The 27817-nt window shown below is 37.4% G+C and overlaps 1 protein-coding gene across 1 annotated transcript in view; it reads right to left on the bottom strand.

The window, feature by feature from the left end:
• Positions 1-27817, bottom strand: part of ELAPOR2 (endosome-lysosome associated apoptosis and autophagy regulator family member 2) — a 211565-nt gene that overhangs the window by 101814 nt on the left and 81934 nt on the right. The window contains exon 2 of the mRNA XM_004478108.5: positions 10301-10421. Coding sequence (XP_004478165.2) covers positions 10301-10421 — 121 coding nt within the window. The remainder of the gene's footprint in view (positions 1-10300; positions 10422-27817) is intronic.

The raw sequence follows: 27817 nt of genomic DNA, 5'->3' as shown, positions 1-27817 counted from the left end.
TAAGTAATTAAAGATTGCAAAACATATATTAGAGACCAACTTAATGAAGTAAAGGAAGAGATTAAAAATATGAAGAAAACACTTGGAGAGAATACAGAAGAAACTGCAGTCATACACAAAAAGATAACAAATATGATGGTGATGAACACCACAGTTCAAGAAATCAAAAATACACTCTCAGCAAATAGCAGCAGATTAGAAGTGGCAGAGGAAAGAATTAGTGATGTGGAAGACAGTACATCTGAAATCAAACAGATAGTAGAACTGATCAATGAAAAGATAGAAAAAATCCAGCTGGGACTGAGGGACCTGAATGACGATGCAAAATGCACAAACATACGTATTATAGGCATCCCAGAATGAGAAGAGAAGGGAAGGTGGACAAAAGGGGTGTTGGAGGAAATAATGGCTGAAAACTTCCCAAATCTACGGAGGGAGTTGGATGTACACATCAAGGAAGCACAACACACCCCAAATACCATAAATCAAACAGGTCTACCCCAAGACATATACTTGTCAAATTATCCAATGCTCATGACAAAGAGAAAATTCTAAAAGCAGCAAGAGAAAAGAGAACCATCACATACAAGGGAAGCTCCATAAGATTAAGTGCTGATTTCTCATCTGATACCACAGAGGCAAGAAGGCAGTGGTATGATATGGTCAAGGTACTAAAAGAAAAAAATTTCCAACTGAGAATACTCTACCTGGCTAAACTAGCATTCAAAAATGATGGAGAGTTCAAAATATTCACAGATAAACAGAAATTGAAAGAGTATGCCAACAAGAACCCTGCCCTTCAAGAAATAGTAAAGGGAGTTCTGCAGGAAGAAAAAAAAAAACAGGAGAGGCAGAGTTGGAGGAGAGTGTAAGAGCAACAAAAAAGACAAAAAGAGAAGGAAAAAACAAAATATGACAAACACAAGTCTAAACAAAATATTGCTAACATAAATAATTCCTTGAAAGTAATAACACTGAATGTCAATGGATTAAACTCACCTGTCAAAAGATTCAGACTGGAAGACTGGATAAGGAAATATGACCCATATATATGCTGTCTACAAGAAACACATCTTACCCAGGGATTCAAGGAGGCTGAAAGTGCATGGCTGGAAAACAATCTTACGAGCAAACAATAACCAAAAAAAGGCAGGAGTAGCTAAATTAATTTCAGACAAAAATCAACTCAGGATGGATCAAAGACCTAAATATAAGAGCCAAGACTAGAAAGACTTTGGAAAGCAGTGTAGGGAAGAATCTACAGGACCTTTTAATAGGAAATCGCTTCATGAACTTCACACCAAAAGCATGAGCAGCAAAAGAACAAATAGATAAATGGGACTTCCTCAGAATTAAAGCCTTCTGCTCCTCAGAGGAGTCTGTCAAGAAAGTGAAAAGAGAGCCTACACAATGGGAGAAAATATTTGGTAACCATGTATCTGATAGGAGACCTATAACCTGCATATATAAAGAACTCCTATATCTTGAAAATAAAAAAGACAACCCATTTTAAAAATGGGGAAAAGATTTAAACAGACACTTCTCCAAAGAAGAAATACAAATGGCTAAAAAGCACATGAAAAAATGCTCAAAATCTCTAGCTATTACAGAAATGCAAATTAAAGCTTCAATGAGATATCATCTTACTTTCATAAGATCGGCAGCTACGAAAAAAACAGAAGACTACAAATGCTGGAAAGGATGTGGAGGAATGAGAACACTCATCCACTGCTGGTGGGAATGCAGAAGGATCCAGTCATTCTGGAGGACATTTGGCGGTTTCTCAAAAAACTAGCTATAGATTTGCCATATGACCCAGCAATTCCACTGCTGGGCATATACCCAGTAGAACTGAAAACAAGGACACAAACCGATATATGCACACCAATGTTCATAGCAGCATTGTTCACTATTGCTAAAAGTTGGAATCAACCCAAATGCCCATCAACAGATGAATGGATAAATAAAATGTGGTATATACATACAATGGAATACTACTCAGCTTTAAGAACGAATATACTACAAACACATGAAGCAACCCAGGCATTGAAGGACAAATACTACATGACCTCAATGATATGAAATAAGTAAACCAAGCTGCCTCAGAGAGCTAGAGACTGGATGATAGGCTTAAAGGAAATTGGGGGGTAAAGGAAGGATGTAAGCTGACACCTACATGAGTGAAATCTCTGATAAGCTGGAAGTAAGTATTTGTACAGGGAAGGGATAAAATGGGGGCATAGGGTAAACTTTGGGTAGGGCTTTGTGGGCTTGAGGGGGGCTAGGGACAGGAGGATGGGTAATATTGCCCAAGAAATTGGGGGGAGGATGGGGGACCATATGAACATAGGAGATTGTCAAATATTTGGTTGAGAGTATAATGCTGAGAAAACTTTTTGAAAAATATAATAAGGAAGGTTACCTGTTTAAGATGCTTAAAGGGGATAATCTGACACAGGACAGGCTTCTAGGGAGTGTGTGAGTGCTCATGGTTGGCAGGGAGTCCTACAGGGCATATATCTAGGGTACATAAAAATGTTTGGATATTTTCATAGTAGTTACAATTAAAAACAACAACTGAGGAAGTGCTGAGTTCCTAGCCAGGGGAGCTCTATCACAGTCCCTAAAGGAACAACAACAATCCCCCAAGTCCAATGGCAAAGACCAAAAAAGAAGAAAGGTCCAACAATGAGCCCTTGATACTAATCACTATGCTTATGAGCCTGTGCACCTGAAATAAGAACAAGACCTAGAGCTGCAGGGTGCCTAAGAGTTACCTCCTGAGAGCCTCCGTGTTGCTCAAATGTGGCCAGTCTCGAAGCCAAACTCAGCATGTAAATGCATTGCCTTCCCCCCCAGCATGGAACATGACTCTCGGGGATGAGCCTCCCTGGCACCAAGGTATTACTACCAAGTACCAGCTGATGATGTAACTTGTTGGAAACTGAGGCACAGTGGCCTCTCAAGGAGAGATGTGCTGTCTTCATGCTAGTGCTGTCTCCATGACTACGCTTGCAACCTAAGGAATGTGGTGATTGGGAGTTGCCGGCAAATGGGCTGAAGCTGTTAAAGCTGAATGAAGAGATGAGCTTATACCTTTTGTAATGAATAGAACACTTAGACTTTGTACCTTGAGATAAGATTTTTTGCTAAAATTCCTTAAACTATAGGTAATGCTGATAGTTAATATGTGTTGCTCCTTAATGTCACATATGCTATGTTAATGCTAATGTTTATGATTAATGGCATGTAAGCTACTGTGGACCTGTGTATAGGCACGTACACTGGGGTATATAAGACCCCCTTGTAAACAATAAAGTTGTCTGAGGAGTCATTACTCACAGACCCCCTGATCCCAGCTCTCTCATTCTTTCTCGTTGTTTCCTCTCCCTTTTCTCTTTCTTTCATTCCCGATACCCTTCAGGTCCAAATCTCCAGCAGTAACTAGAAAATGACCTTGAATAAAAGGATCAACTTGGACCAGCAGAATATCTCAGTCTACATATAATACCAGGAGTTAAAAATGCTTTTTGACCTGAATGAAAGGGGGAAATCGAAAAGACAAATGAGTTTATATGGCTATGAGTCTCCAAAAAGAGCCAGGAGGTTATCAGAGAATCATCCTTATTCACACCTCAGCAGAGTCCCAGAGACAGATAAAGTAGACACAACCTCAGGTATTGGTTCTTCTGAGGGCTACAGAGACCCACAGGTTCTATGGTCATGGCAGATGGAGTTCAGTGCCATGTCAGTTGGCCCTACTTTGGAGTTTGTGTTTCTGTGTGATGGAGCTGGACTCAGATGGGATCTTTGTTCACAAGCCTCTCCTGTTAACTTTTACCGGGTCTGTAGTTGGTGCTGGGGTTTAGTGTATACCCATGGGACCTAAATCTCTGGACTGACCAGGTGATAGCCCTGAGCCTCAACAAACTAGCAACTCCTGTACTCTGGTTTATTGGACTTACCCTACTCAGCTAACATGGAGGTGAAGAAGGTCAGCCACCACACCAGAGAGCCAAGAGTGCCTACAACTGAAAGCAGGAGAATTACATCCAGCATCCATGTGGAATCTAAGCCCCCGCTTGATATAGATGTGGAGTGGACACAACCATTCCAGGGTCCACAGGATGGAGGAATAGAGTATGGATTAGAGTGGATTTACTGATATTCTTTTCATGTACTATTGTGATTAGTAATTGAAGAAAATGTAGCATTGATTTGGAGAAAGTGGCCATACTGGCTGCTGGGGGTAGGGAGTGGGAGGAAGAGATGTATGTGGGGGCATTTTTCAGGACTTGGAGTTGTCCTGGGTGGTGCTGTGGGGACAGTTACCAGACACTGTATGTCCTCCCATGGCCTACTGGGAGAGTGTGGGCTATGGTGTGGACCTTTGGCCATGAGGTGCAGCAGTTCTCAGAGATGAATTCACCAAGTGCAATGAATGTCTCATGATGCTGGAGGAGGTTGTTGTTATGGGGGGAGAAGGGGGGTGGGGGTATATTTTTTTACTGTAACATTAAAAAAATAAAGACAAAAAAATTTCCACATTAATTAGTGACTAAATCAAATTACCTACATTTTGTGTGAATGTTTTTAATGTCTTAAAACCATATTCGTTTATAAAAAGTGTATAACGAAAGAAATCAGATTTAAATTTATTTTTTTCATCTTAGATTAGTGCTTATTAGGTGAACTTTATAATTCAGCTGTGTATAATATAAATCTGTTTATTTCACTTAACGAAAATAACATAGTGTAAGAGAGATTATCATTTACTACCACACCTTTCAAAGGAAGCATCTATGGACTTAACATTCCAGTGTTGGTGTTTATAGGAAATTGCAAAGAGACACGTTTTCATCACTTTTTAAAACTTTTCTATTTATAGAAATGTGTATCTTTTAGGATAAGATTACATATATATGTATATTTGCATGTGTATATACACACACACATAAATATACACACAAGTTTTATGTAAGGACATGTAATTCTGGTTTGAATTCTCTGTGCATCATATGAATCTTCTACTGTAGTTAAAAATAAAACCACTTTGAAAAATGTAAAAAAAAAAAAAGTTGGAGAAATTCTTGAATAGACATTTCTCAGAGAAGATATGCAAACGGCCAATAAGCACATGAAACGATATGCAACATCATTAGCCATTAGAGAAATGCAAATCAAAACCACAATGTGGTACTACTTCACACCAACTAGCATGGCTACTATATAAAAACAATAGAACATAAGAAGTATTGGAAAGGATGTAGAGAAATAGGAGCACTTGTTCATGGTTGGTGGAAACGTAAAATGGTGCGGCTGCTGTGGAAGACAGTTTAGCAGTTTGTCAGAAAGTTAAGTATAGAATTACCATATAATCTGGCAATCCAATCTCTAGGAATATACCTAAAAGAATTGAAACAGTGACGCAAACAGATACATGCACACCAATATTCATAGCTGCATTATTTACAATTGCCAAATGATGAATGCAATCTAAGTGTCAACAGATGAATGAATTAACAAAATGTGGTATATGCATACAATGGAATATTATTCAGCCATTAAAAAAATGATGTTTTAATACATGCTACAACATGGATGAACTCTGAAGACATCATATTGCATGAAATAAGCCAGGCATAAAAGACAAAAACTGTATGATCTCACTGATACGAAATATTAGAACATGCAATTTCATAAAATAAGAAACTAGAATAGAGCTTACCAGGGGCTGGTTGGGGTGTTAACACTTAAATGGGGAGAAGCAGATGTGGCTCAACTGATAGAGCATCCGCCTACCATATAGGAGGTCCAGGGTTTGGTACCCAGGGCCCCCTGGCCCATGCGCAGTGCTGCCACGGGCAAGGAGTGCCATGCCACACAGGGGTGTCTCCCACTTAGGGGTACCCCATACACAAGGGGTGCACCCCACAAGGAGAGCCAACCCACACAAAAAACCACAGTCTGCCCAGGAGTGGCACTGCACACACGGAGAGCTGACACAGCAAGATGACACAACAAAAAATAGACACAGATTCCCAGTGCCACCTGACAAGAATGCAAGCAGACAGAAGAACACACAGCAAATAGACACAGAAAGCAGACAACGGGGTGGGGCGGGGGGAGGAGGTGAGGGGAAGGGGGGAAATAAATAAAAATAAATCTTCTTTTAAAAAAAGCTTAAATGGGGAAAGTAGATGTGGCTCAAGCAGTTAGGCGTCCATCTACCACATGGGAGATCCCAGGTTGGATTCCCAGTGCCTCCTAAAGAAGACAAGCAAGACAGCGAGGTGACACAATAGGCTGGTACAGCAAACTGATGCAACAAGATGAGCCAGCGAGATGACTCAATGAGGAGACACAACAAGGAAACACAACAACAGACACAACAAGCAAGGAGTAGAGGTGACTCAAGCCATTGGGCACCTCCTTCCCCCATGGGAGGTCTGAGATTCAGTTTCCAGTACCTCCTAAAAAGAAGACAAGCAAGCACAGAAAGCACACAATGAACAGACAGAGAAAGCAGACAGTGAGTGCAAACAACAAGGGCAGGGGGAGAAATAATAAATAAAATATGCCTTTAAAAAAACAAATAAATAAGCTTATATAGTATAGAGTTTCTGGTTGGAGAGATGGAAAAGTTTTGGTAATAGATGGTGGTGATGGTAGCACATCATTGTAAATGTAATTAATAGCATTTATATATTTAAATGTGGTTAAAAGGGGAAATTTTAGGCTGAATATATTATTAGAACAATTTTTTTTTTAAATCATAGGACTGTACAACACAATGAACCCTTATGAAAACTGTGTTATAGTTAATAGTATAATTATAATAATCGTTCCTCAATATCAACAAAGGCACCACACTAATGCAAGCTTTTTGGGTTTTTCTGTTTTTTTGCTTTTTGTTTTTTTGGGGTACCAGGGGCCAGGGATTGAATCCAAGTCTTCATATGTGGGAAGCCGGCACTCAACCACCGAGCCACATTGGTTTTTTACATTTGTTTTGCTTGTCTTACTTGTAGTTTGTCTGTATTTTTTGTGTGGTGATTTTTGGTTGTTTTTTTTTTCTTAAGGATGCACTAGGAACCAAGCCCAGGACCTCCCAGGTAGGAAGCAGCACTCAACCACTTGAGCCACATGTGCTCACCGCAAATATTAATAATAGGGAAAACTGCATGTGTGAGAGGGGTATATTGGGACTATGTATTTTCTGCATGATTTTTCTGTAAACCTCCAGTTGAAAACATAAGTAAATAAAGATATTAATATCTTGCCCAAAACATTCCCTGAAAAAAATTACAACTTTTATATGACATTGCTATATTCGATTTTCCATGGAAAGGGCCTTTCTAATGTTTCTTTATGAGAAAGAGGGAAGAGTTATCCCATTACATTCTAAAGAATCTATAACAATTTTAACAGAGGTAAATTCTAGGTTTGATTTCATTTAGAGACATTAGGATCTAGGAAACCATTTCCCAAACAACTATGTCTTAAATATTCTTCAATGACTTGAAATTGCCACTTTCTACTTTTTGCCCCTTTTTCTGTATGGCCCAAATGCTGGTCCCATCAACAGAGCTTTATATCCCAGAGAGGGTCCTGGAAGCTTTTCCAGGTTGCCATCTTCAAGTGGCAGGTATAACCCAGTGGGTAAGAGACAGGGCTCTGCAATCAAGCATGTCTACATTGAAAGGGATCTGCCACATCCAAGGCATATGACCTTAGGTAAGTTACTTCACCAACTTCAGTCTGAGTTTTCTCATCTGTAAAATGGAAACACTGATACTATCCAACTCAGAGGGCTGTTGTCAATAGAACAACAGCATGAATCAATTGAGGAGTCAATAAAATTAAACAGCATAAATCTATAAGCACAATGTCTGGTACATAATCAGTATTTGATAAATGGTAGCTTTTATTAGCAATAGAAAATTTAAATCACTGAAGAAATAGAGTTATTACCACAACTGCTTTCAGCTGAACACTAATAACTGGTAATGTAGTAAGCACCATGCTTAATCTTACAAATTAACTTTACTTCTAAGTTACCTAGATCTATTTAGATCTTATTTGTGAATTTTAAAATTTCTTACCATATAAAGAAAAAGTCATATATATAAGGCCAGACTAAGACCTTCCAGGGCAGATGTAAGTAAATCATTCAGGAATACTCGGAAATTCAGCTTTCAGAAATAAATCCAAGACAAAAAAAATGGCCCAGACATCACATAAAATCAGACTATGCAGCATCATTTTTAATGTAAGTAATAAGTAATAGTGATTTGATTATTAGAGTTTTTAGAAAAGTTCCTGCTGGATGTCAGATTCAAAATGTTACCTGTAGAAGATTATAGTAAATATAGAAAAAAAATATCTCTAACAACATTCAAAAGAAATAATTCTAATTCAGGCATCAATTCTGTAACAGATTTTTGAATCCTAGGCCAATTAATTTAATCAGAAGTGAGCCCCTTGCTTTGTAATGTATGCTGATTTTCATGGTGTAAATAGTCCCATCATGATCAATTTTAAGCTAATGTGTGACAACATGTGTACAATTGGGTCTGAAAGTCAGTATCAGCCAATACCAGCACATCACGCAGTCAGAGTTAGTATTCATGATGTTTACATAGTCCACTTGAATAGGAGTGTTTACAAGGATTTTAGAAAACAAGAAGTTAGCAAATGAATAAAAAGTTAGGTTAGATAAATGATATCCAATTTTCTAAGAAGGTGATGAAAGCACATTTATAGTGAGCTCCTTATATACGTATTATTCAGGCTGTTACTCTTTGAGCTACAATATTCCCTCACTGATAGCTGATCCTTGCTCTGCCCAGGTGACTGCTTACACCCCAACCCTGCATCATCCTCTTCTACTCCAACTCCATTGTCTCCCATCTTTTTTTTTTCATTTCTCTCCCCTTCACCCTCCCCCGCAAGTTGTCTGTTCTCTGTGTCCATTTGCTGTGTGTTCCTGGTTTTTTGTCCGCTTCTGTTGCTGTCAGTGGCACGGGAATCTATGTCTCTTTCTGTTGCGCCATCTTGCTGTGTCAACTCTCCATGTGTGCAGTGCCATTCTTGGGCAGGCTGCACTTTCTTTCGTGCTGGGCAGCTCTCCTTACAGGGTGCACTCTTTGCGCATGGGGCTCCCCTATGCGGGGGACACCCCTGTGTGGCAGGGCACTCCTTGCACGCATCAGCACTGCACAAGGGCCAGCTCCACACGGGTCAAGGAGGCCCGGAGTTTAAACTGTGGACTCCCATGTGGTAGGCAGACGCCCTAACCACTGGGCCAAGTCCACTTCCCTCCTATCTCTTGTTGGACAGAAGTCTTCACCTGGCTACAGGGGTTCTCTTTGTGTTCATTCAATATCGTTCACCAAGAAACATGAGTTTTCTTGCCTAAATTTCCTCAGAAGACTATTGCTGCCTCCCTTTTATTGGTAAACCACCATCTATTGTAAAACTCCTACCTCTGGTTATAGAGATAAGTTCTCCAAAAACAGGAAGAATTAACTATCCATTTAATAATTTGTTTACCTGCCCTTTTACCTGGGAACAAAAGAACCAGACTTCTAGGAGCAGCATTTGGAAGATTACAGGAAAGCCAAAGTAAATTCTCTTTGTCTTATTCCATTGTGGAGCTGAGATGACCCCTACAACTAATTCACTGCAGAAGCCCCTTACTCATAGGGCTGCCTGCGATCCTAAAGGTCAAATGATCAGAGACAGGCTTCCACCCTTTGTTTTTCTCACTATGTGTAGGATGCTTATATCCTCAATTCACACCTAAATTAAAGGATTAAAAATGTAGAATTATAACTGAAAATCAATCTAATAACATTTCTATTTTAATTCATAACATTGCTCTTCAAACCTATTTGCCAAAAGACAAGCTTTTATAAGATACTGAGCAATTCCACCATCTCTCTATAGGTTACAATAAAATTATTGTATGGTTATTTCTATGGTTAAAAAAGAAGAAATCAGTCAAAAACAAATTCTGCTACTCTATCCTCCAGGGTTTCAAGTAAGAGAGTAAACCAGATTTAAAAAGACAACAATGACAACATCCGCTGATATTGCTTGTGTTCTTATTACAGACGCAAGACATAAGGATGTCAAGTGTTGAAAAAAGATGCATAATATTTATTCTGCTAGACATCAATGCTACATGTTCATTTTTGCAAAGGTCTTTTATATTCATTATCCTTAACATCTAGGGCTAATAGGAAGGGGTTATGATTTAATCAGAAAAACAAATGATCAAGGAGTCAAAACATACTGCATTCTTTGCCTCTCACAGGGTCAGGCAGGCCAGAGCAGTCCGCTGCAGAATTAGGAATGGCAACTCTCCACCTGGAGCCGCTGCTATCACATTCTGTGTACTCAAAGTGGTAATCTTTCTGCAAACAATCACAAAAATAAGCCTTTGTTAGAGCCAATTCTAACGATCATCAAACCTTCCTGCAAGCCTGTTTCCCCTCTGCTTGACTCTAGTCCTCCTACCCCATTCACACCAAGCAATTTATTGATCAAAATGTATTATGCCAGGCCCTAAGGATATGATGGGGCCTGGACAGGCATCATTCTCAAGCTATGACCATTTGTCCATTAGTCCTACCCACCAAAAAGGTACAGCACACCTCCCTCTCTCATTTGCAGGTTTCTTTAAGCTCTAAATAATTTATGGATATGAGTATTTAAGAAAAAAGAGCAAAATAACATTAGGAAATTGACTGTTGTCAGTGTCCCAAGTTTTCTGAGGAAATAAATAAAAGAGTCGTTTCCATTAACCTAATTGTCACTGCTTAATATTTAACAGAAGGCAAAATAATTAATCATTCAAATGCTACTCGAACTCTACAAGCTTCTTAATCAGCTCTCCCAGGCTCAATACACACCCACCACAGACTATTAAAATAGATGATTTATTGCAATTGCCAAATTAAGATCAACCCACTTGACTCTGGCCCCTGTAGCTTTACAAATTTCAGTATCTCCCTTGATCAAAGCACATTATACACAAGTGATGCCAGAACTGAGAGGAACCAGCACAGATTATCATTAGAGCATTTTAAGAATGAGAGAAGGTTCTAAATCTACCCCAAAAATATTTTCAGTGCACTACCCTATTAATTCAATTCAACACACTGGATGTTGCTATCTTGCTTTGTCCACTTTTGTTTTGCCTCTCTTGCTTTATCAGTGACAGGAAATAATAGAGATACCAAGCCACATCGCAACCAGGAAATCCGGAGTTGAAGGTGGGGAGGAATGTATGTGCATGTGCGAGCTCTCACATAAAAAATGCTCTAGTTACAGGCTCTGTAATCACAGATATAGGTTTAAATTCCTACCCCAATTATCCATATACAAGCAGTTGTGATATTGGGCAGGTTATTTTACCTTTCAAAGCATCTGGGGTTTTTTTTCCATTGGTAAAATCATAATAATAATATTTCTTATCTTATGTGCTTGCTGTGGAAATTAACTGAGATAACTGCATGTAAAAATGTTAAGCATTGTGCTAACTACACCAAGTAGAATTATTATCCTTTTAAAGACAACAGCAATAGAGAGGATGAAATAGTGGAATGAGATGTGGGTAAGACAGTAAGGCACAAACTTCCCCTGACTCAATCTCTGTATATAATTAAGATAAAATGATGAACCTGATTACTGCTGGACTTGGTAGGTGTACATCCAAGAGACCTGAGTCTTTGGGATGTCTGTGTGCCAGATGGGCCCTGAACCTCAACACCTACTCTCCAGTTCAGTGGACTCACCCAGGACAACTAACCAGGAGGAGATGACAGACAAACAACATGCCAAGGAACCAAGAGTGCCTACAACTGCAAGCAAGAGAGTCCCATCTATCGAATGTATGGGATCAAAGTCCCCTCAATTGATGGTGGAATGTGCATCACCATCCAAGAGTCCTCAAGATTGGGAAATGAACTAAGGACTAAAATGAACTGTCTAGTATTCTACTACGGACTTACTGCAATTCTGACAATGGAAGACATTGTTGTGGAGGCAGTGACTCACAGATGTTCTGGGGTTTGGGAGAGGGAAAAACAGGTATGGTGGGGACGATTTCTGGGACTTGGAAATCATCCTGAATGACACTGCAACAACAGATACAGGCCATTGTATACTCTGTATGACCTACAAAGTCGAATGAGAGAGACTAAAACTACAATGTAAATTATAATCCATGCTTAGTGGCTCTAGATGTGTTTATCAATTGTAATGAATGTACCACACTGAAGATGTTGCTAATGAGGGAAAATGTGGGAGGTGTGGGGAGCAGGGAATATGGGAATCCCCTCTATATTCTCTGTAACATTTATGTAATCGAAGTATCTTTTTAAAAAAATTTTAAAGTAAAGAAAAAAACAGATAAAATGGAAAGAAGTGTGAATTAGAGAAGGTGGAATCATCAGGCTGGGAGTACATGTCTTTATGTTGCATTCAGACTCACCCCTAGAAATAAAACGTAGTGTATCCTTCAGACGATCATCTCTGAATATTATTTTTTCTATCCGAAATGTTTTAACAAATCAATTTTACTGATACATATTAATACAGCATAAATCCACCCAAAGTGTACAATCAATGGTATGTGGTATAATCACATAGTTGTACATTCATCACTGCAAACATTAGTAGAGGATTTTCATTATTCCAATAATAATAATAATAAAACACTGACAACAGACAATATGAGACTGAGTTGACAAGAGGCTAGATTCCAAATATGCTTTGCTGCCAATTAAAGGCAAATCTGCATATGTAAATGATCAATCAAACAGCCAAAGGGGAAAGATTTTTCTGAGGGGAAGAGAGGAAAGGAGGAAGTGAACTGGGAAGGGGAAATAAAGGGTGTGGAGGGAGGAAAGAACAGAGGGAGGGAGGAAACCAGGACTGAAAGACAGACAACCAACAAGAAAAGTTCAGTAGATTTACTACTCGCAAATGTTAAACATTGGTACTTCAAAAGTCACCATAATAAAAGTAAAAGGGAAACAGCAAACTGGTGAAGAAACAGTATACAAAAAGGTTAATAACAATAATACTGGGTTTCTAAAAATCAGAAGGGAAAAGGACAGGCACTTCTTTTGAAAACTAGTCAAAGAAGAGACACAAGTCATTTAAGGACAATAAAAATGGCCAAGAAACATGAGAAAATGTTACATGTTAATGTGTTAATCAGAGAAACACAATATTTTTCATCAAGTTGGCAAAACATTTAAAATATTTTTTTAACTCTTACTAAAACAAAAGTGTGCTAAATGAACACTTGTGTCAATAATAAAGTAAATTGATATGAACTTTCTGGAGAGCAATATATCAATATATATCAAAAGTTTCAGAGTGTTCAAAACTTTTTACCCCAAAATCTCACTTCTAGAATCTCATCTAAGAGAGAAATTTTTTTAAAGTGGTCATTGGTTTATGTGCAAAAAAAATCATAATTTTATATGTTGGAAGGCGCATAATTGATAGTTGAGCATTGTAGAATCTTACATTATTAATCTTGTAGTTTTCACATGTATTTATACCATTAAGACCTCACCACAAATGCATGGATTAGGTACAACAGTTAATATTATTCCCACTGTTTTAGTGAAACCCAGATCAGATAAGTGATTTAACCAGAGATACACCCAGCTAGTAAGCAGCATAGCCAAGAGAAATGAAACCTTCTGTTTATTTGCTAATGCTTTCAGTTTATACAATGCCATTACACTTAAAATGGAAGGCTATGGTTGAAAAGTAGTGAAAAGTTCTTTTTTTTGTTGTTGTTTTTTTAAAGATTTATTTTATTTCTTTCTCCCCACCTCCCCCGTTTCCCGCATTGTCTGCTCTCTGTATCCGTTCGCTGCATGTTCTTCTGTGTCTGCTTGTATTCTCACTAGGCAGCTCTAGGCACCAATCCAGGGACCTTCCAGAGTGGGAGAGAGGTGATTACTCCTTTGCGCCACCTCAGCTCCCTGTTCTGCTATGTCTTCTTATTTTCTCTCCTCTGTGTCTCTTGTTGCATGATCTTGCCGCGCCAGCTCTCCACGTCGGCTGGCACTCCTGCAGTGGGGCCGCATTCCTGCATGGGCCAGTACTCCACATGGGCCAGTTTGCCACATGGCCCAGCTTGCCCTCATCAGGAGGCCCTGGGTATTGAACCCTGGACCTCCTATATGGTAGATGGGAGCCCAACTGGTTGAGCCACATCCATTTCCCAGTATGAAAAGCTTTTACTTTAAAGGCCTGATGTTTACAGAAGTCTATAGGAATCATAAGGAGGTTTAATATTCAAACAGAATATTAATATTAATATTACAGAGACAAGCAGGAAACATTTTAATCCCCTTTATCCCTGTATTAGCTTCTGATAGCTGCTATAACAAATGACACAAATTGAGCTGCATCCAAACAACACATTTCTGGAGGCTAAACTTAAAGTGTTGGTCAGGCCACACTCCCTCTGAAGGTTCTAGGGGTGAATCTATGCCAGCATCTTCTAGCTTCTGGTTGCTGTCACGTCAGTATTCGTTGGTTTATGACCGCCTAGTTCAAGTTTCTGCCTGCATTGTCACATTGCCTTCTCTTCAATCTGTAATTTCTCCCTGCCTCTCTTTCAAAAGGATACTTGTGATTACATTCAGTGCCCACCTGGATAACCCAAGATAATTGCCCCATCTCAAGATTCTTAGTTCATTCACATCAGCAAAGTCCATTTTTTGCTATAGAAGGTAACACAGAGTCTAGGGATTAAGACGTGGGCATCTTTTGAGGGGCCATTACTCAGCCTACCACAATCCCTCCTTCAACTACCATGCACCTACATGGTTTTTTCCATTCTTCTTGGTACCAGTTGTGTTAGGATCCATATCCCACCAAGAGGAATCTGGTCCCCATCATGGAAAATGCAGGTAAACTGTTATTATCCAAGCAAAATAATGATGCTGAGAAGGTCTAGTGGGAATGTCCAGTGATGCTAGGCTTCTGGTGCTAGGTAAGCTCAGAAAACTCTGTTCTACCACTGCCTCTATATCATTCAGGTTGTCAGCTGTAAGATGAGAATAGCAATAAGAATATGGAAAGTATTGTGTTTTCTGGCTATCATGCTGGATGTCGTATTCCAATTAATTTTCCTAAGACTTTTTTTATTCTTTCTGCCTCCTCCAGAGTCTCTCTGGACTATAAAGGATCACAGTTATTATTGTTAACAAAGTCTTAAGATTCCAGAAGGTAGCTTTAATATATTTATTTATAATTTAAAAGTACTGAAAGAAAATCCTATCTCATGTGGAGGGCAGTACTTCAGGTCAGGAATTTAGATTATAGCTCAAGCCAGTTGGATTTTACTTTAAATTATTTAATAGACTATTTCATTGGGGCTGGTTACAAATAATTTTAAAAATCTGTTTCTGTACATAACCCCTAAATCCTTAAAGACCTACAAAACAGACGGTTTGGAGAAGTAACATCACTGAAGATGCAATATACACCCAACATATTTTGAGTGGAATTCAGGGTACTGAAGAAAGAAAATTACAGCCCATACACTTTCATATTTATAGATAACCCCTAAACCCTGACATAGACCCAAGTAAATATTGAATGCTTAAGCTGACAACTCAGACATTGGAATTTTCAGGGTGTTAAAGGGAAATATTAAAAGAGGAGGTAAAATCATAACTCATACAAATATAAAATCAATACATATTAAAGATTATATTTAAGTCATTAATTAGTAAATGAATTAATAATATGTTACCATCAGTTTAAAGGAAAACTCAAAGAGCACATACCAATAGACAATCAGGAATGTGAAATGAATTTACAAATAGGCACAAAACTAGTAAATGTCCTGAGGATATCAATGAGCTGTTTTCCAAAAGACAAATTTTATTTTCATTTCTATGGGCAAGAATCATTTCTATTACTACTAGTTTCTAACAACTCACCGTGTTGTAAAGTAGTTCAAAAACAATGAAAGGTGTAACCCCCTATAAAAATGGATAGTTCAGACAGGTACATTAAACAGGGCAGCCAATAATCTTTCTGCCTAGATCATAGTTCTTCAAGATTTTTCCTGACAAGGGGAAGATACATTTCAGGACTCCTGACAGTTCGGCCCCAAACACATTGATATGACTCAGCACATACTCTGAAATAAGAAAATATCAGTTCACAAGCCACACCTTCCAAATTATAAACAAGAGGAAGTGCCCAGACACACTCTACACAAAGATTGGCAGTTATTTAGACGTGGCCGTAAATCACAAAATGCTGGTATTTCCCATGAACTTCGCATTGTAAATAGTTGGGAACCAGGAAAAAACTCAAAAGGAATACTGAGAGCATAGAATGACTCCTAATTACAAAATATGTAAGGGAAGATTATCCCTCAATTAAAAATCACCGTGTACCATTCTCACACTTATACACACATGTATACACACACACTCACACAAATTCACAAATCAAAGCAAAGGCACAAACTCTTAAAACAAAAATTTTATTATTATTATCCTACATTCAAAACAAAATGGTAGGAAACACCCAAATAAACACTGGATACTCACAGTATCCCACAAACACCAAATGTCCCCTCTACTAAGAAAGCCTCATAGCACTCAACTATAAATCTTGCAGTACATACCATGTTTCAATTCTGACGACATCTGTTAGAGTTTATCTATACACATGTTAGATAATAGTTTGTTTCAAAGAATCACACAGTACAAAAATAATTGTATATCTCACATATAATAGTGTATAGTATTATAAATAATTTTATCTATGATATATAAAGATTTGTGCCTAAATCATATAGTTTTATATATTAATATGTGTAATTCATTATTACCTGGCACTTAATTATTAAGTAGATACTATGGCCTGAGTCCAATGGGGAGTTTTAAAAGAAATACAAGACAAAATCCCTGTACTCAAGAAGTTTATGATTTTGTTAGAGCAGGGAATACACACACTCACCCCATAATTGTATAAGAAAGTACAAAGATTAAAGGCCCCAAATGAAAGAGCAGTATCACAAGTCAGTATGCAAGTAAAACTCAACTGGGTCAAAATTACCAAAAGTAGTCCCTTAGATCTTCCATAAAGTACAATGTTGTACTGATTCATCACAGCCAATTTTCCCTTGAGCACTCTATCTAATATCTATTTCTTAACACCAGATGCCTTATATTTTAGGGGCCAAGTTTTATAGAAAAATAAGGATCTTTAAAGATTAGAATCACATTGGGCAGAGCATGTGTATTAGTGTTACGCATAATATATCCCACTGTATTACAATTTCAGAGTCAGAAGAAACTCCTGTTAGCTGAAACCCTTAAAAGGTTTTTAGGAGGAAACCCTGAAAGAGTAGGATTTGTACCTATTCCAGTGCTGATCAGGTCCTTCATAAATAGCTAGTTTGATAAAGTGTGATAAGCAGTGAGGTCAAGCCTGAAGATAACATGCTTAAAGATATGCAGTGAAACATATTAGCCTAAGGATAAGCGGAGTAGGGAGGGAGGGAGAAACTGTCTGATCTTCGAATAAGCTTTGTGATGCTCTCTGCCTATTCTCTGTGATCAGTTAAGAGTTGATCACTGTTAATTTTAAACCTACAGCAGGTGAACACAATCCTGTAACTACTCAAAAGCAGCAGAGGTAGTAGAAGGCTCTGGCTTCAAAGAAGAGACAGCTGATACCTAGGAGAATACACACAAAGGGAAGGGACCAAAAGAAGTAAATAAAACTCTTTTTTTTTTTTTTCATTTTATTTTCTTCATGTAAAGTTCCTTCTCTTTTTTAAAAAAAAAAGATTTATTTACTTTATTTATTTTCTTTATCTCCCTCTCCCCCAAATGGCTCTCTCATTTGTCTGCTCATTGTTTGCTCGCCTTCTCCAGGAGGCACCAGGAACTGAACCCTCACACATGGGAGGCAAGCACCTAACAGCCTGAGCCACATCCATTCCCTGCAGGCTGCAGGGTCTGCTGGCTTGTGGCATCTGCTCATTTAGGTATCTGTTTGTTGCAGTGGATACAGCACCTAGCTCATTGCTGTGGTGCAGCCTCTAGCTCTTGCAGTGAGTGCAGCATCTGCTTGTCTTCTTTAAGAGGTACCAGGACCCAAACCATGTAGTACGCAGGTGCCCAACTAGTCGAGCCACATTCACGTCCCCCTTCTCTTTTAATTTTTTATTGTTTGCATGTGAAATGCTGAAAATAGCATAGCCTTGCTATGAGACTGCAACTCCTCTGGGAGAAAGAGCTCTGAATTTCAAGTGCTCAGCAAAGCACTTGGCACACTTAGTTTGAAAGAGCAAGAGGGAGAGAGAAAGAGACTGTAGTGCATGGTAGAGATGTTTCCCTTCCAATTCCAATGCATGAACATACTTAATCTACTGCGTGGGAAGGTCAAAACCACGAGAATACTTAATGCAGACAACATGCAAATTATGATAAAAGCTCCCTTAACCTACTTTATCAAGTACATGAACAGAGTAGCACTGTGTAGAAATATTTATATTCAGTTTTCTTTTATAAAAGGAACATAAGGTTACCATAGGAACCTACTGCTAAGTAAAGTAATATGTATCTGATCTATTTATGACACATCCTTTTCTCTTCATTTGGAGAACACTATTGCTTTTTAGAAGTTATTTTGAAATGTTCATCTTTTTAACCTTAAGTTCAATGTCCACCTTTGAGTACAAGGTCTCACAGATGCTCAAGTCATTTTTTAATTCTAGGTATTTATTGAGCACCTCCCATATGCCATTGTTGTAAGCACTGGGATAGAGCAGTGAACAAAATAGCCAAGTCCCTGCTCTCACAGGGCTTACATTTTAGTGTGAATGAGAACACACTTTCTTAGAAAGACCCAGTTTAGACTATTTTCCTTCTTTTGCTCTTAATCTAATTCTGTAAAGTCGGGGAACCAACTGGGAGAAGACATGGAACCCAATCTTATCTCTGCCAGTGCCTAATGTAGGACCCTGAGCAATTTAATTAACCCAGCTAAATCTCTGGGTCTTGGGTTCCTCTTCATCTTTGAAAGAAAAGTCTATGCTTCTAGTATAACAGTCTGTGTCCCATATTTTTTCTGTTCTTGAAAAAGGGAAACCAATCACATCCTGCAATCGTATACTGCCAGGGGAGTTTCAAAATAAGAACACTCTAAAACAAGTCTATAATCTGTGATAATATAAATAAATAATAAAACAATCTATAATCTGTGATAATATAAATATCAGAAAACATCAAATAAAACACTCATAGCAGATACTGAGGAATGTATGCTCTTGTATTTTAAAGTCTTCAAACACATGCAGTCATTATTTTATTATCTGATTACACTTAAACTTGCTGAATTAAATACACATTGCTTTCTGCCCCGCCCTACCCCCAACCAGCAAAGGAGTGGAGTTTCTAAAGGGTGCAGAGAGTAAAGAAATAAAAATACCATAAGCCCACAAAAATGAAGAGAACAGAAGTGAAAATGACCATAGATACAAGTGTCAACAATTTTTTAGGAGATGGAAAGCTTAAGGTGAGTTATAACTGACTTATGAAAACAAGAAAAGCTGAAAGCCAAGGGCTGCATAGATGGATGACACGAAGAAGCCTGGGTTGAGCAGAAACTATAGAAACACTCAGAATTGAAGACACAATATACTTCAGAAAGCAGAGGCAAAGAACAGATATGGAAGCAGAAAAATAGGTTGAAAGTCTGTTTGAAAATGTAGACCTTAGATTTCCTCCCTCAACATGGTTAAGAGAAAATAATTATTTCCTCTGGAATTTTGACCTAAGGATGTTACAGGTTCAGGCTCGTCAAGGATATCAAAAGGAGCAAAAGGCACCTTACCGATGTTGGGGGGTGATGTGAGTAGCTACATGACGAGGGATGAGAGTCACAGCCCTAATCCCGCACTTGCCTCCCACGTTTATAACATACACACACACACAGAGAGGCAGGAGATAGGAGGATTCTTCTCCGAAGAACCATCCAAACCAAGAGATAGCCATCTGAAGGTCCCTTCTACAAAAACGTTAACATTCTCCCCACCCTGTTACACAACAGTAAAGACCACCTGCTGATGAGATAGCCAAACAACAGAGTTTTTAATCAGCTTTTTAAGGGCTTTGCCTACATGTAAATGGACAGCACAGGTTATCAAACATAATATACGGAAAACCTCCAACACAATAAAGACAAAGACCAAAACAAGGCAATGGAAAAAAGTAACTGAAGGAAAGGACAAGGCAGAGAACAAGGAAAATTTCTGAGTAAATATCTTACTTTCCATAGACAGAATAAAAGATATTGCATAAAACAACAGAAACTGAATTTTTAAAATATGAAGAATAAGCAATTTAAAATGTGATAACCAAAATTTAAAACTTCAATAGAAGGGTAGAGAAATAGGTTGAGGAATTTTCCCAGAAAGTAGAACAAAAAGGTAAAGAGATGAGGAAAAAAGATAAAAGTTGAAAATTAAGAATTAGAAACTCAATCTGGGAGATAAAATATCCAACCAAAGGAACTTCCAAAAATAATACAGAAAAAAAAGAGGAAAGATACAAAAGATAAAATAAAAAAGATAGAAGAAAATTTCCAAGAACCTAAGTTTCCATATAACAAATGCTTATGAAATGCACAGAGCAGTTTCACTAGAGGGGGAATAAAAAGAAGATACTAAAACCAGATTTCATACACAGTTTGGGATCAAAATGGTAACAGGCTTCTCAGCAGCCTCCAAGGAAGTCAAAACATAACAGAATAATGTATTTAAAATTTTGAGGGAGAATCATTTAAACCAATCTATATAGAACCACCACACATGGAATTTTGAGAAAGTATTCACAGTCTGAACCTAGTCAGGTTGACTGTTTATTAAAATAAACAAAGAAACAAACAAGAAATTCTCAATATTTCACAATTTTAAAAAGACCCAGGCTTAAAATATATCTAAAATTTCTAGAATTCCAAATTATTTGACATACAAATAACCAGAAAAATCTCACCAATACTCAAGAAAAAAGACAATCAACTTAAGACAACCCCCAAATATCACAGATACTAGAATATCCACCAAGATTTTAATTTCTACTGCAAGTATCCCCAATATTCAGTTTTGTCTCTTTTCCTCATATGCTGGTTTTAATGTAATATTGAATGCTTTCTTTTCTGGTTACAAAGCAGTAAGTTTCAGTGTAAAAAGTTTAGAAAAATGGAAATGCACAAAGACTATAAATATCTCCCATAATCCCATCAAACAGAAATAACCATTATTAGGATGTCATTTTTCTAAGTACATTTATTTTTAATCAATTTTATTGATACATATTAATAAAACATACCATACAAAGTGTACAATCAATGGTATTCAATGTAATCACATATTTTGGCATTCATCATTTCAATCACTCTTACAGCATTTTCATTATTCCAATAATAATAATAATAAACAAAAAACAAACTCCTCATCTCTCAATCTATGTTTCCCCTGCCATACACAGCTATTTTTTCCTTTGCTCTAGTATATTTGTGTTTATATTTTGTAAAAACAGTCTTATATATCCAATATCACCCATATTCATGTTTTACATAAGGTTTTACTACCTTTTGCAATCCCGTTACAGTTTTTGGATTTCCTTCTCGTAATATACATGACCTTAGACTTTCCTTTTCAACCACTGTCATACCCATATAACAGCTCTGCTAGTTACAAACACCATGATATGCTTTCGCCATTTCTATTCATTTCCAAAGATTTATAACCTTTTTTTGATTAATTCTGCTCAGCTTTCCAGTCCCTACCCTCTTTCTATTTTCTGGTTATCTATAGTCTAATGATTAAAATTAGTTTACATAATATATTTAGTTCATAACAGAGCAATCATACAGCATTTGTCCTTTTGTGTCTTGCTTGCATCACTCAACATAATGCCCTCCAGGTTCATCCATGTTGTCAGATGCTTCAAGACTTCATTTCTTCTTACTGCTGCATAATATTCCACCATGTGTACACACCACAATTTGTTGATCCATCCATCAGTTGATGGACACCTGAGGTGTTTCCACCTTTTGGCAATCATGAATAATGCCACTATGAACATCGGTGTGCAGATGTCTGTTTGTGTCTTACTCTCAGTTCTTCTGGGTATATACCTAGTAATGGCATTACCAGGTCACAAGGCAAGTCTATATTCAACTTCCTTAGTTACTGCCAAATAGTCCTCCACAGTGGCTGTACCATTCTACATTCCCAGCAAAGTGAATATGCATTCCTCTCTCTCCACATCTTCTCCACATTTACAGTTTTCCAAATTTTTAATAGTGGTCAGTCTAATAGGTGTGAAATGATATCTCACTGTAGTTTCGATATGCATTTGCCTAATTGCTAGTGATGTTGAAACACATTTTTTCATGTGTTTCTTTGCCATTTGTATTTTTAATTTGAACAACTATCTTTTCAAGTCTTTTGCCCATTTTTTAATTGGGTAGTTTGTCTTTTTATTGTTGAGCTATATAATCTCTTTGTATGTCATGGATATTAAACCCTTATTGGATATGTGACTGCCAAATATTTATCCCATTGAGTTGGCTCCCCTTTCACCATTTTGACTAAGTTCTTTGAAGTGCTAAAGAGTTTAATTTTGAGGAGGTCCCATCTACCTATTTTTTCTTTTGTTGTTCGAGCTTTGAGTGTAAGGTCTAAGAAATTAACACCTACCACAAGATCTTGAAGATGTTTTCCTGCATTTTCTTCTAGGAGTTTTATGGTTGTCACTTTTATATTTAGGTTCTTGATCCATTTTGAGTTAATATTTGCATAAGGTGTGACACAGGGGCCCCCTTTCTTTCTTTTGGATATGGATATACAGTTCTCCCAACACCATTTATTGAATAGACTGTTCTGGTCCATCTGGGAAAGCTTGACATCAAGCTTGTCAAAAATCAATGGACTGTAGACATGGGGGTCTATTTCTGAGTTCTCAGTGTGGTTCCATTGGTCAATGTATCTGTTTGTATGCCAGTACCATGCTACTTTTATCACTGTAGCTAAGTAATATGCTTTAACATCCAGAAGTGAGAGTCCTCCAAATCTTCTTTCTTAGGACATTTTTGTCTATTCGGAGACTCTTACCCTTCCAAATAAATTTGATAATTGGTTTTTCCATTTCTGCAAAAAAAAAAAAAAGGCTATCAGGATTTTTATTGAGATTGCATTGAATCAGTAAATCAGTTTGGGTGGAATTGACATCTTAATGATATTTAGTCTTCCAATCCATGAACACAGACTATCTCTCCATTTATTTAAGTCTTCTTCAGTTTCCTTTAGCAATGTTTTGTAGTTTTCTAAATACAGGCCCTTCATGTCCTTGGTTAAGTTTAAGTTTATTCCTAAATATTTTATTGTTTTAATTGCTATTATAAATGGAATTGTTTTTCTGATTTCCTCATCAGATTGCATATCAGTAGTGTACAGAAACACTACTGATTTTTGCATATTAATCTTGTATCCCGCCAGAAACACTACTGATTTTTGCATATTAATCTTGTATCCCGACACTTTGTTGAACTCTTCTATTAGTTGTGGCAGCATTGTTGTTGATTTTTCAGTATCATCAGTGAATAGTGAAAGTTTTACTTCTTCCTCTCCTATTTGGGTGCCTTTTATTTCTTTATCTAGTCTAATTGCTCTAGCTAGAACCTCTAGCACAATATTGAATAACAATGGTTACAATGGGCATCCTTGTCTTGTTCCTGATCTCAGCAGGAAAGCTTTCAGTCTTTCAACATTGATTACAATGCTAGCAGTAGGTTGTTCATATATGCACTTTACCATACTGAGAAAGTTTCCTTCTATTCCTATCTTTTGGAGTGTTTTTATGAAGAATGGGTGCTGTATTTTGTTAAATGCCTTTTCTGCTTCAATCAAGAGAATCAAGTGATTTTTCTTCTTTAATTTATAGGTTTATTACACTAATTGATTTTCTTTTCTTTTTATTTTTTTTACTTATTTAATTTATTAAAACTAATGAATCCTTTATGCAATAATACATTAATACATTGATTTTGTGCAAAATGTATTCATTTCTAAAATCTGGTTTGCAAGGAAAGAACTGGAATTTCCTATCTCTTTCTTCATTCATACTATGAAGAAAATACGGCTTGATGCAGACATATTGCTAAAAATGGGAAGTATTTAACTTTTTATTTTTTATTTTATTTTTTTTCAAATGCAACTTTATTTTTTTTATGATCATGTGCATATATTTATTTTTTTTGTTTTGTTTTGTTTTATTTTTTTATTGACTTTGTAATAATATTACATTAAAAATATATATATATATGAGGTCCCATTCAACCCCACCACCCTTGATTTTCTTTTATTGAACCACCCTTGCATACCTGGGAAATACACTTTTTTAAAAATTGAGATTTATCATATGTCAAGGTTTTATTATGCATATAATAAATATTTACTCTAAAAAAATTAGAAAATACAAATAGGGATTGTATTCTTTACCACATCTTCTCTTGATCCAGATTTTTTAAAGTAATATATCACATGACCACTTAAAATAAGAAAAATAAACACATATTTTCATGAAATACAATATACATCTCTGAACCTAGAAATGAACTAAGACAAAAAATATGAAACACACTGGTTGCAAATTTTAAAGGATATTTGCCTTACTCATTTCCTGCAATATTTACGGATGCCTTTTCTTTGTGGGAAATACAAAGAAGTAATATATTTCTGTGATCCCTACTCAGTGCTCTCTCTCACCCTCCTCTATACAAAAGATAGATTATTGATAGTGTAAGAAGGAAACTGAAAAAAAACTACAAAACAATGCTGAAAGAAATCAAAGAACATTTAAATAAATAGCAAGATATCCAATGTTATTGGGAGACAATATTAAGATGCCATTACTACCCAAAGCAAACTGCAGATTCAAACAAAATACCTAGCAAAATCCCAGCAGCCATTTTTTAATAAATAGGAAAGTCAATCCCTCAAATTCATATGGAATAGCCATAGCCCCAAATAGCCAAATCAGTATTGCAAAAGAACAGCAAAGTTGGAAGTATCATACTTCCCAAGTTCAAAACATTCCTAAAAGCCACAGTAATCAAAACAGTGTGGTACTGGCATAAAAACAGACAAACATATCAACTAATGAACTAGAATTGAGAGTTCAGAAATAAATCCATCTATATACAACTAGCTGATTTTTGACAAGGGTTCCCAGTACATTCTTTGGGGAAAGAATGGTCTCTTCAACAAATAGCGCTGGAAAATAATTTATCCACTTGCAAAAAATAAAGTTGGACCTCTATTTCACACCATATTAAAAATTAACTCTAAATGGGTAAGGACCTAAACATAAGAGCTAAAACCATAAAAAAAATTGGGGGGGAAATCCCCCACTCCCCAAAAAATGGGGAAAATCTTCATGACTTTGTATTAGAGGATAGATTGTTGGATATGACACCAAAAGCAGGAGTAGCAAAAGAAAAAATAGATAAACTGAAATTCTACAAAATTTTAGAAATTTGTAGGTCAAATGACACTATCAAGAAAATGAAAAGATAAACTGCAGAGTAGGGGAAGATATTAATAATTGCTAACCGTCTATGAAATCATAATATCCAGAATATCTAAAGAAAGCTACAACTCAACAACAAAGACAATAAACCCAATTAAAAAGTGAGTAAATGACTTGAATAAACATTTCCTCAAAGAATATATACAATAAGCCAATAAGCACATGGAAAGATATTCAACATCACTGGTTGAATTGGTCATCAAGGAAATACATATCAATACCACAATGAGATACTACTTCACACCCACTATTATGTCTATTATTAAAAGGAAAAACAAAATGAGTGTTGGATAGGAAGTGGAGAAATTGAAATTCTCATATATTATTGGTGGCACTGTAAAATGGTTCAGACACTGTGGAAATCAGTTTGACAGTTTCTCAGAGAGGTGAACATAGAATTACCATATAAGGTGGCAATCCCACTTCTTGGTATATACCAAAAGAACTGAAAGCAGGGTTTCAAACAGATATTTGTATACCAATGCTTATAGCATCATTATTCACATTAATCAAAAAGCAGGAACAATCCAAGTGTCCATCAACAGATAAATGGAACAAAATGTGGTATAGACACAAAATAGAATATTATTCACCCGTAAAAAGAATGACATTCTAATACATGCTGCAATGTAGATGATGCTTAAAGACATCATGTTGAGTAACATAAGCCAGACACAAAAAGATAGATATTGTATGAGCTCACTTATACAAGATATCTAACATAAGAATATTCACAGACATAGAGAATAGATTATAGGTTACTGGGACTGGGGAGTAGGTAATGAAGGGGAATTATTGCTCAAGAGATGCAGAAACTGTGTTTGAGGTGATAAAAAGCTGGAATAATGGATGTTGGTGATGATAGCATAATATTGTAAATGTAATTAATACCATATTGTACAATTTAATATGGTTAAAATGAGAAATTTTGCCTTGTTGTATATTGTGAGTGAGCTGCAGGCGCCACTCTTTAAAGATGGCGCTGAGCCTCGCAGTAAACAACTGTAAGCCACTCCCATTTCTTCCCTGGTCCTCAGCAACAAGATCCCATGAGCCAGCCAGCCTTGCTGAATTACCATAACCTATCAGGTACTTGCACGCCACCTAACTTCCCCTTAGATGCCCATAAAAGCTGTTGCATTTCCTCAATAAACCAGACTTGCGCCACCAGCCTGCGTCTCCAGAGCGGTTACTGTGTGTTGTCTTGCTCTGCTCATCCTTACCTCTTCGGGAGCGGAGCCGCTGGATGGCACCGCAATATCTGGCGCCCAACGTGGGGCCTGAAAACCCTGGAGACAATATCAGCAAGCTATCAAGTGCAGCTTGGCATTGCAGTCGGTAAGTGACCCTTGGAATGGGTAATCTCTCCTCCTCTGAGAAGGCTCTGCAAGTGCACGCCCTACATGCCCTTTTGGCAAATAGGTGCATCAAAATTTCTGAAAAGGAACTTAATCAATATTGGGACCTTGTTGTTCATTTTAACCCCTGGCTCTCCACAGCCGCCCTATGGGATCACGCCACATGGGCGAAGCTGCTTAAGCACATGCACTCTGCTGAAGTCCATGAGGGTAAGACCTTTCCCCTTGGTCTTATTCCTGCCCTTTTAGCTGTCCATGCCTGTCTTACTGGCACCCCTCTAGAAGAACCTTCCCCCATTCCTCTCGAAGATGTAGCCTCTTCTTCTCCCTCTACTCCTGCCCCGCCATATGAACCTCCTCTTCTTGAACCTCTATATCCTCCGTTTGTTAATCCAGCTTCCAATACCAATTTCCCCTCTTCTCCGTCTCCTGCCGCTCCCCCTTTACGGTCTCCCCTCTCCTCCCCATAGGCCCTCTTCAACCCGAAGGAGTAAATCCTCGTGGTCTCCATCCAAACACTATTTGGCAAATGGATGTTACTCATGCTCCTACTTTTGGCCACGATAAATTTCTTCATGTCATTGTGGACACCTTTTCCAAATTCACCTTCGCCACTGCCCTTACAGGAGAAAAAGCAAAACATGTCATTACTGCCTGTCTTCAGGCTATTAATCAAATGGGTGTACCATGGACCATAAAAACTGATAACAGACCTTGCTATTCTTCCAAAATTTTCCAAGATTTCTGTGCCTCATGGCGCATCACACACAAAACAGATATCCCATACAA

Source organism: Dasypus novemcinctus, chromosome 5 (genome assembly GCF_030445035.2).
Source record: "Dasypus novemcinctus isolate mDasNov1 chromosome 5, mDasNov1.1.hap2, whole genome shotgun sequence".
NCBI classification, from domain to species: domain Eukaryota; kingdom Metazoa; phylum Chordata; class Mammalia; order Cingulata; family Dasypodidae; genus Dasypus; species Dasypus novemcinctus.
Note: the sequence above shows the minus strand (reverse complement) of the source record. Positions and strands in the feature narration are given on the sequence as shown.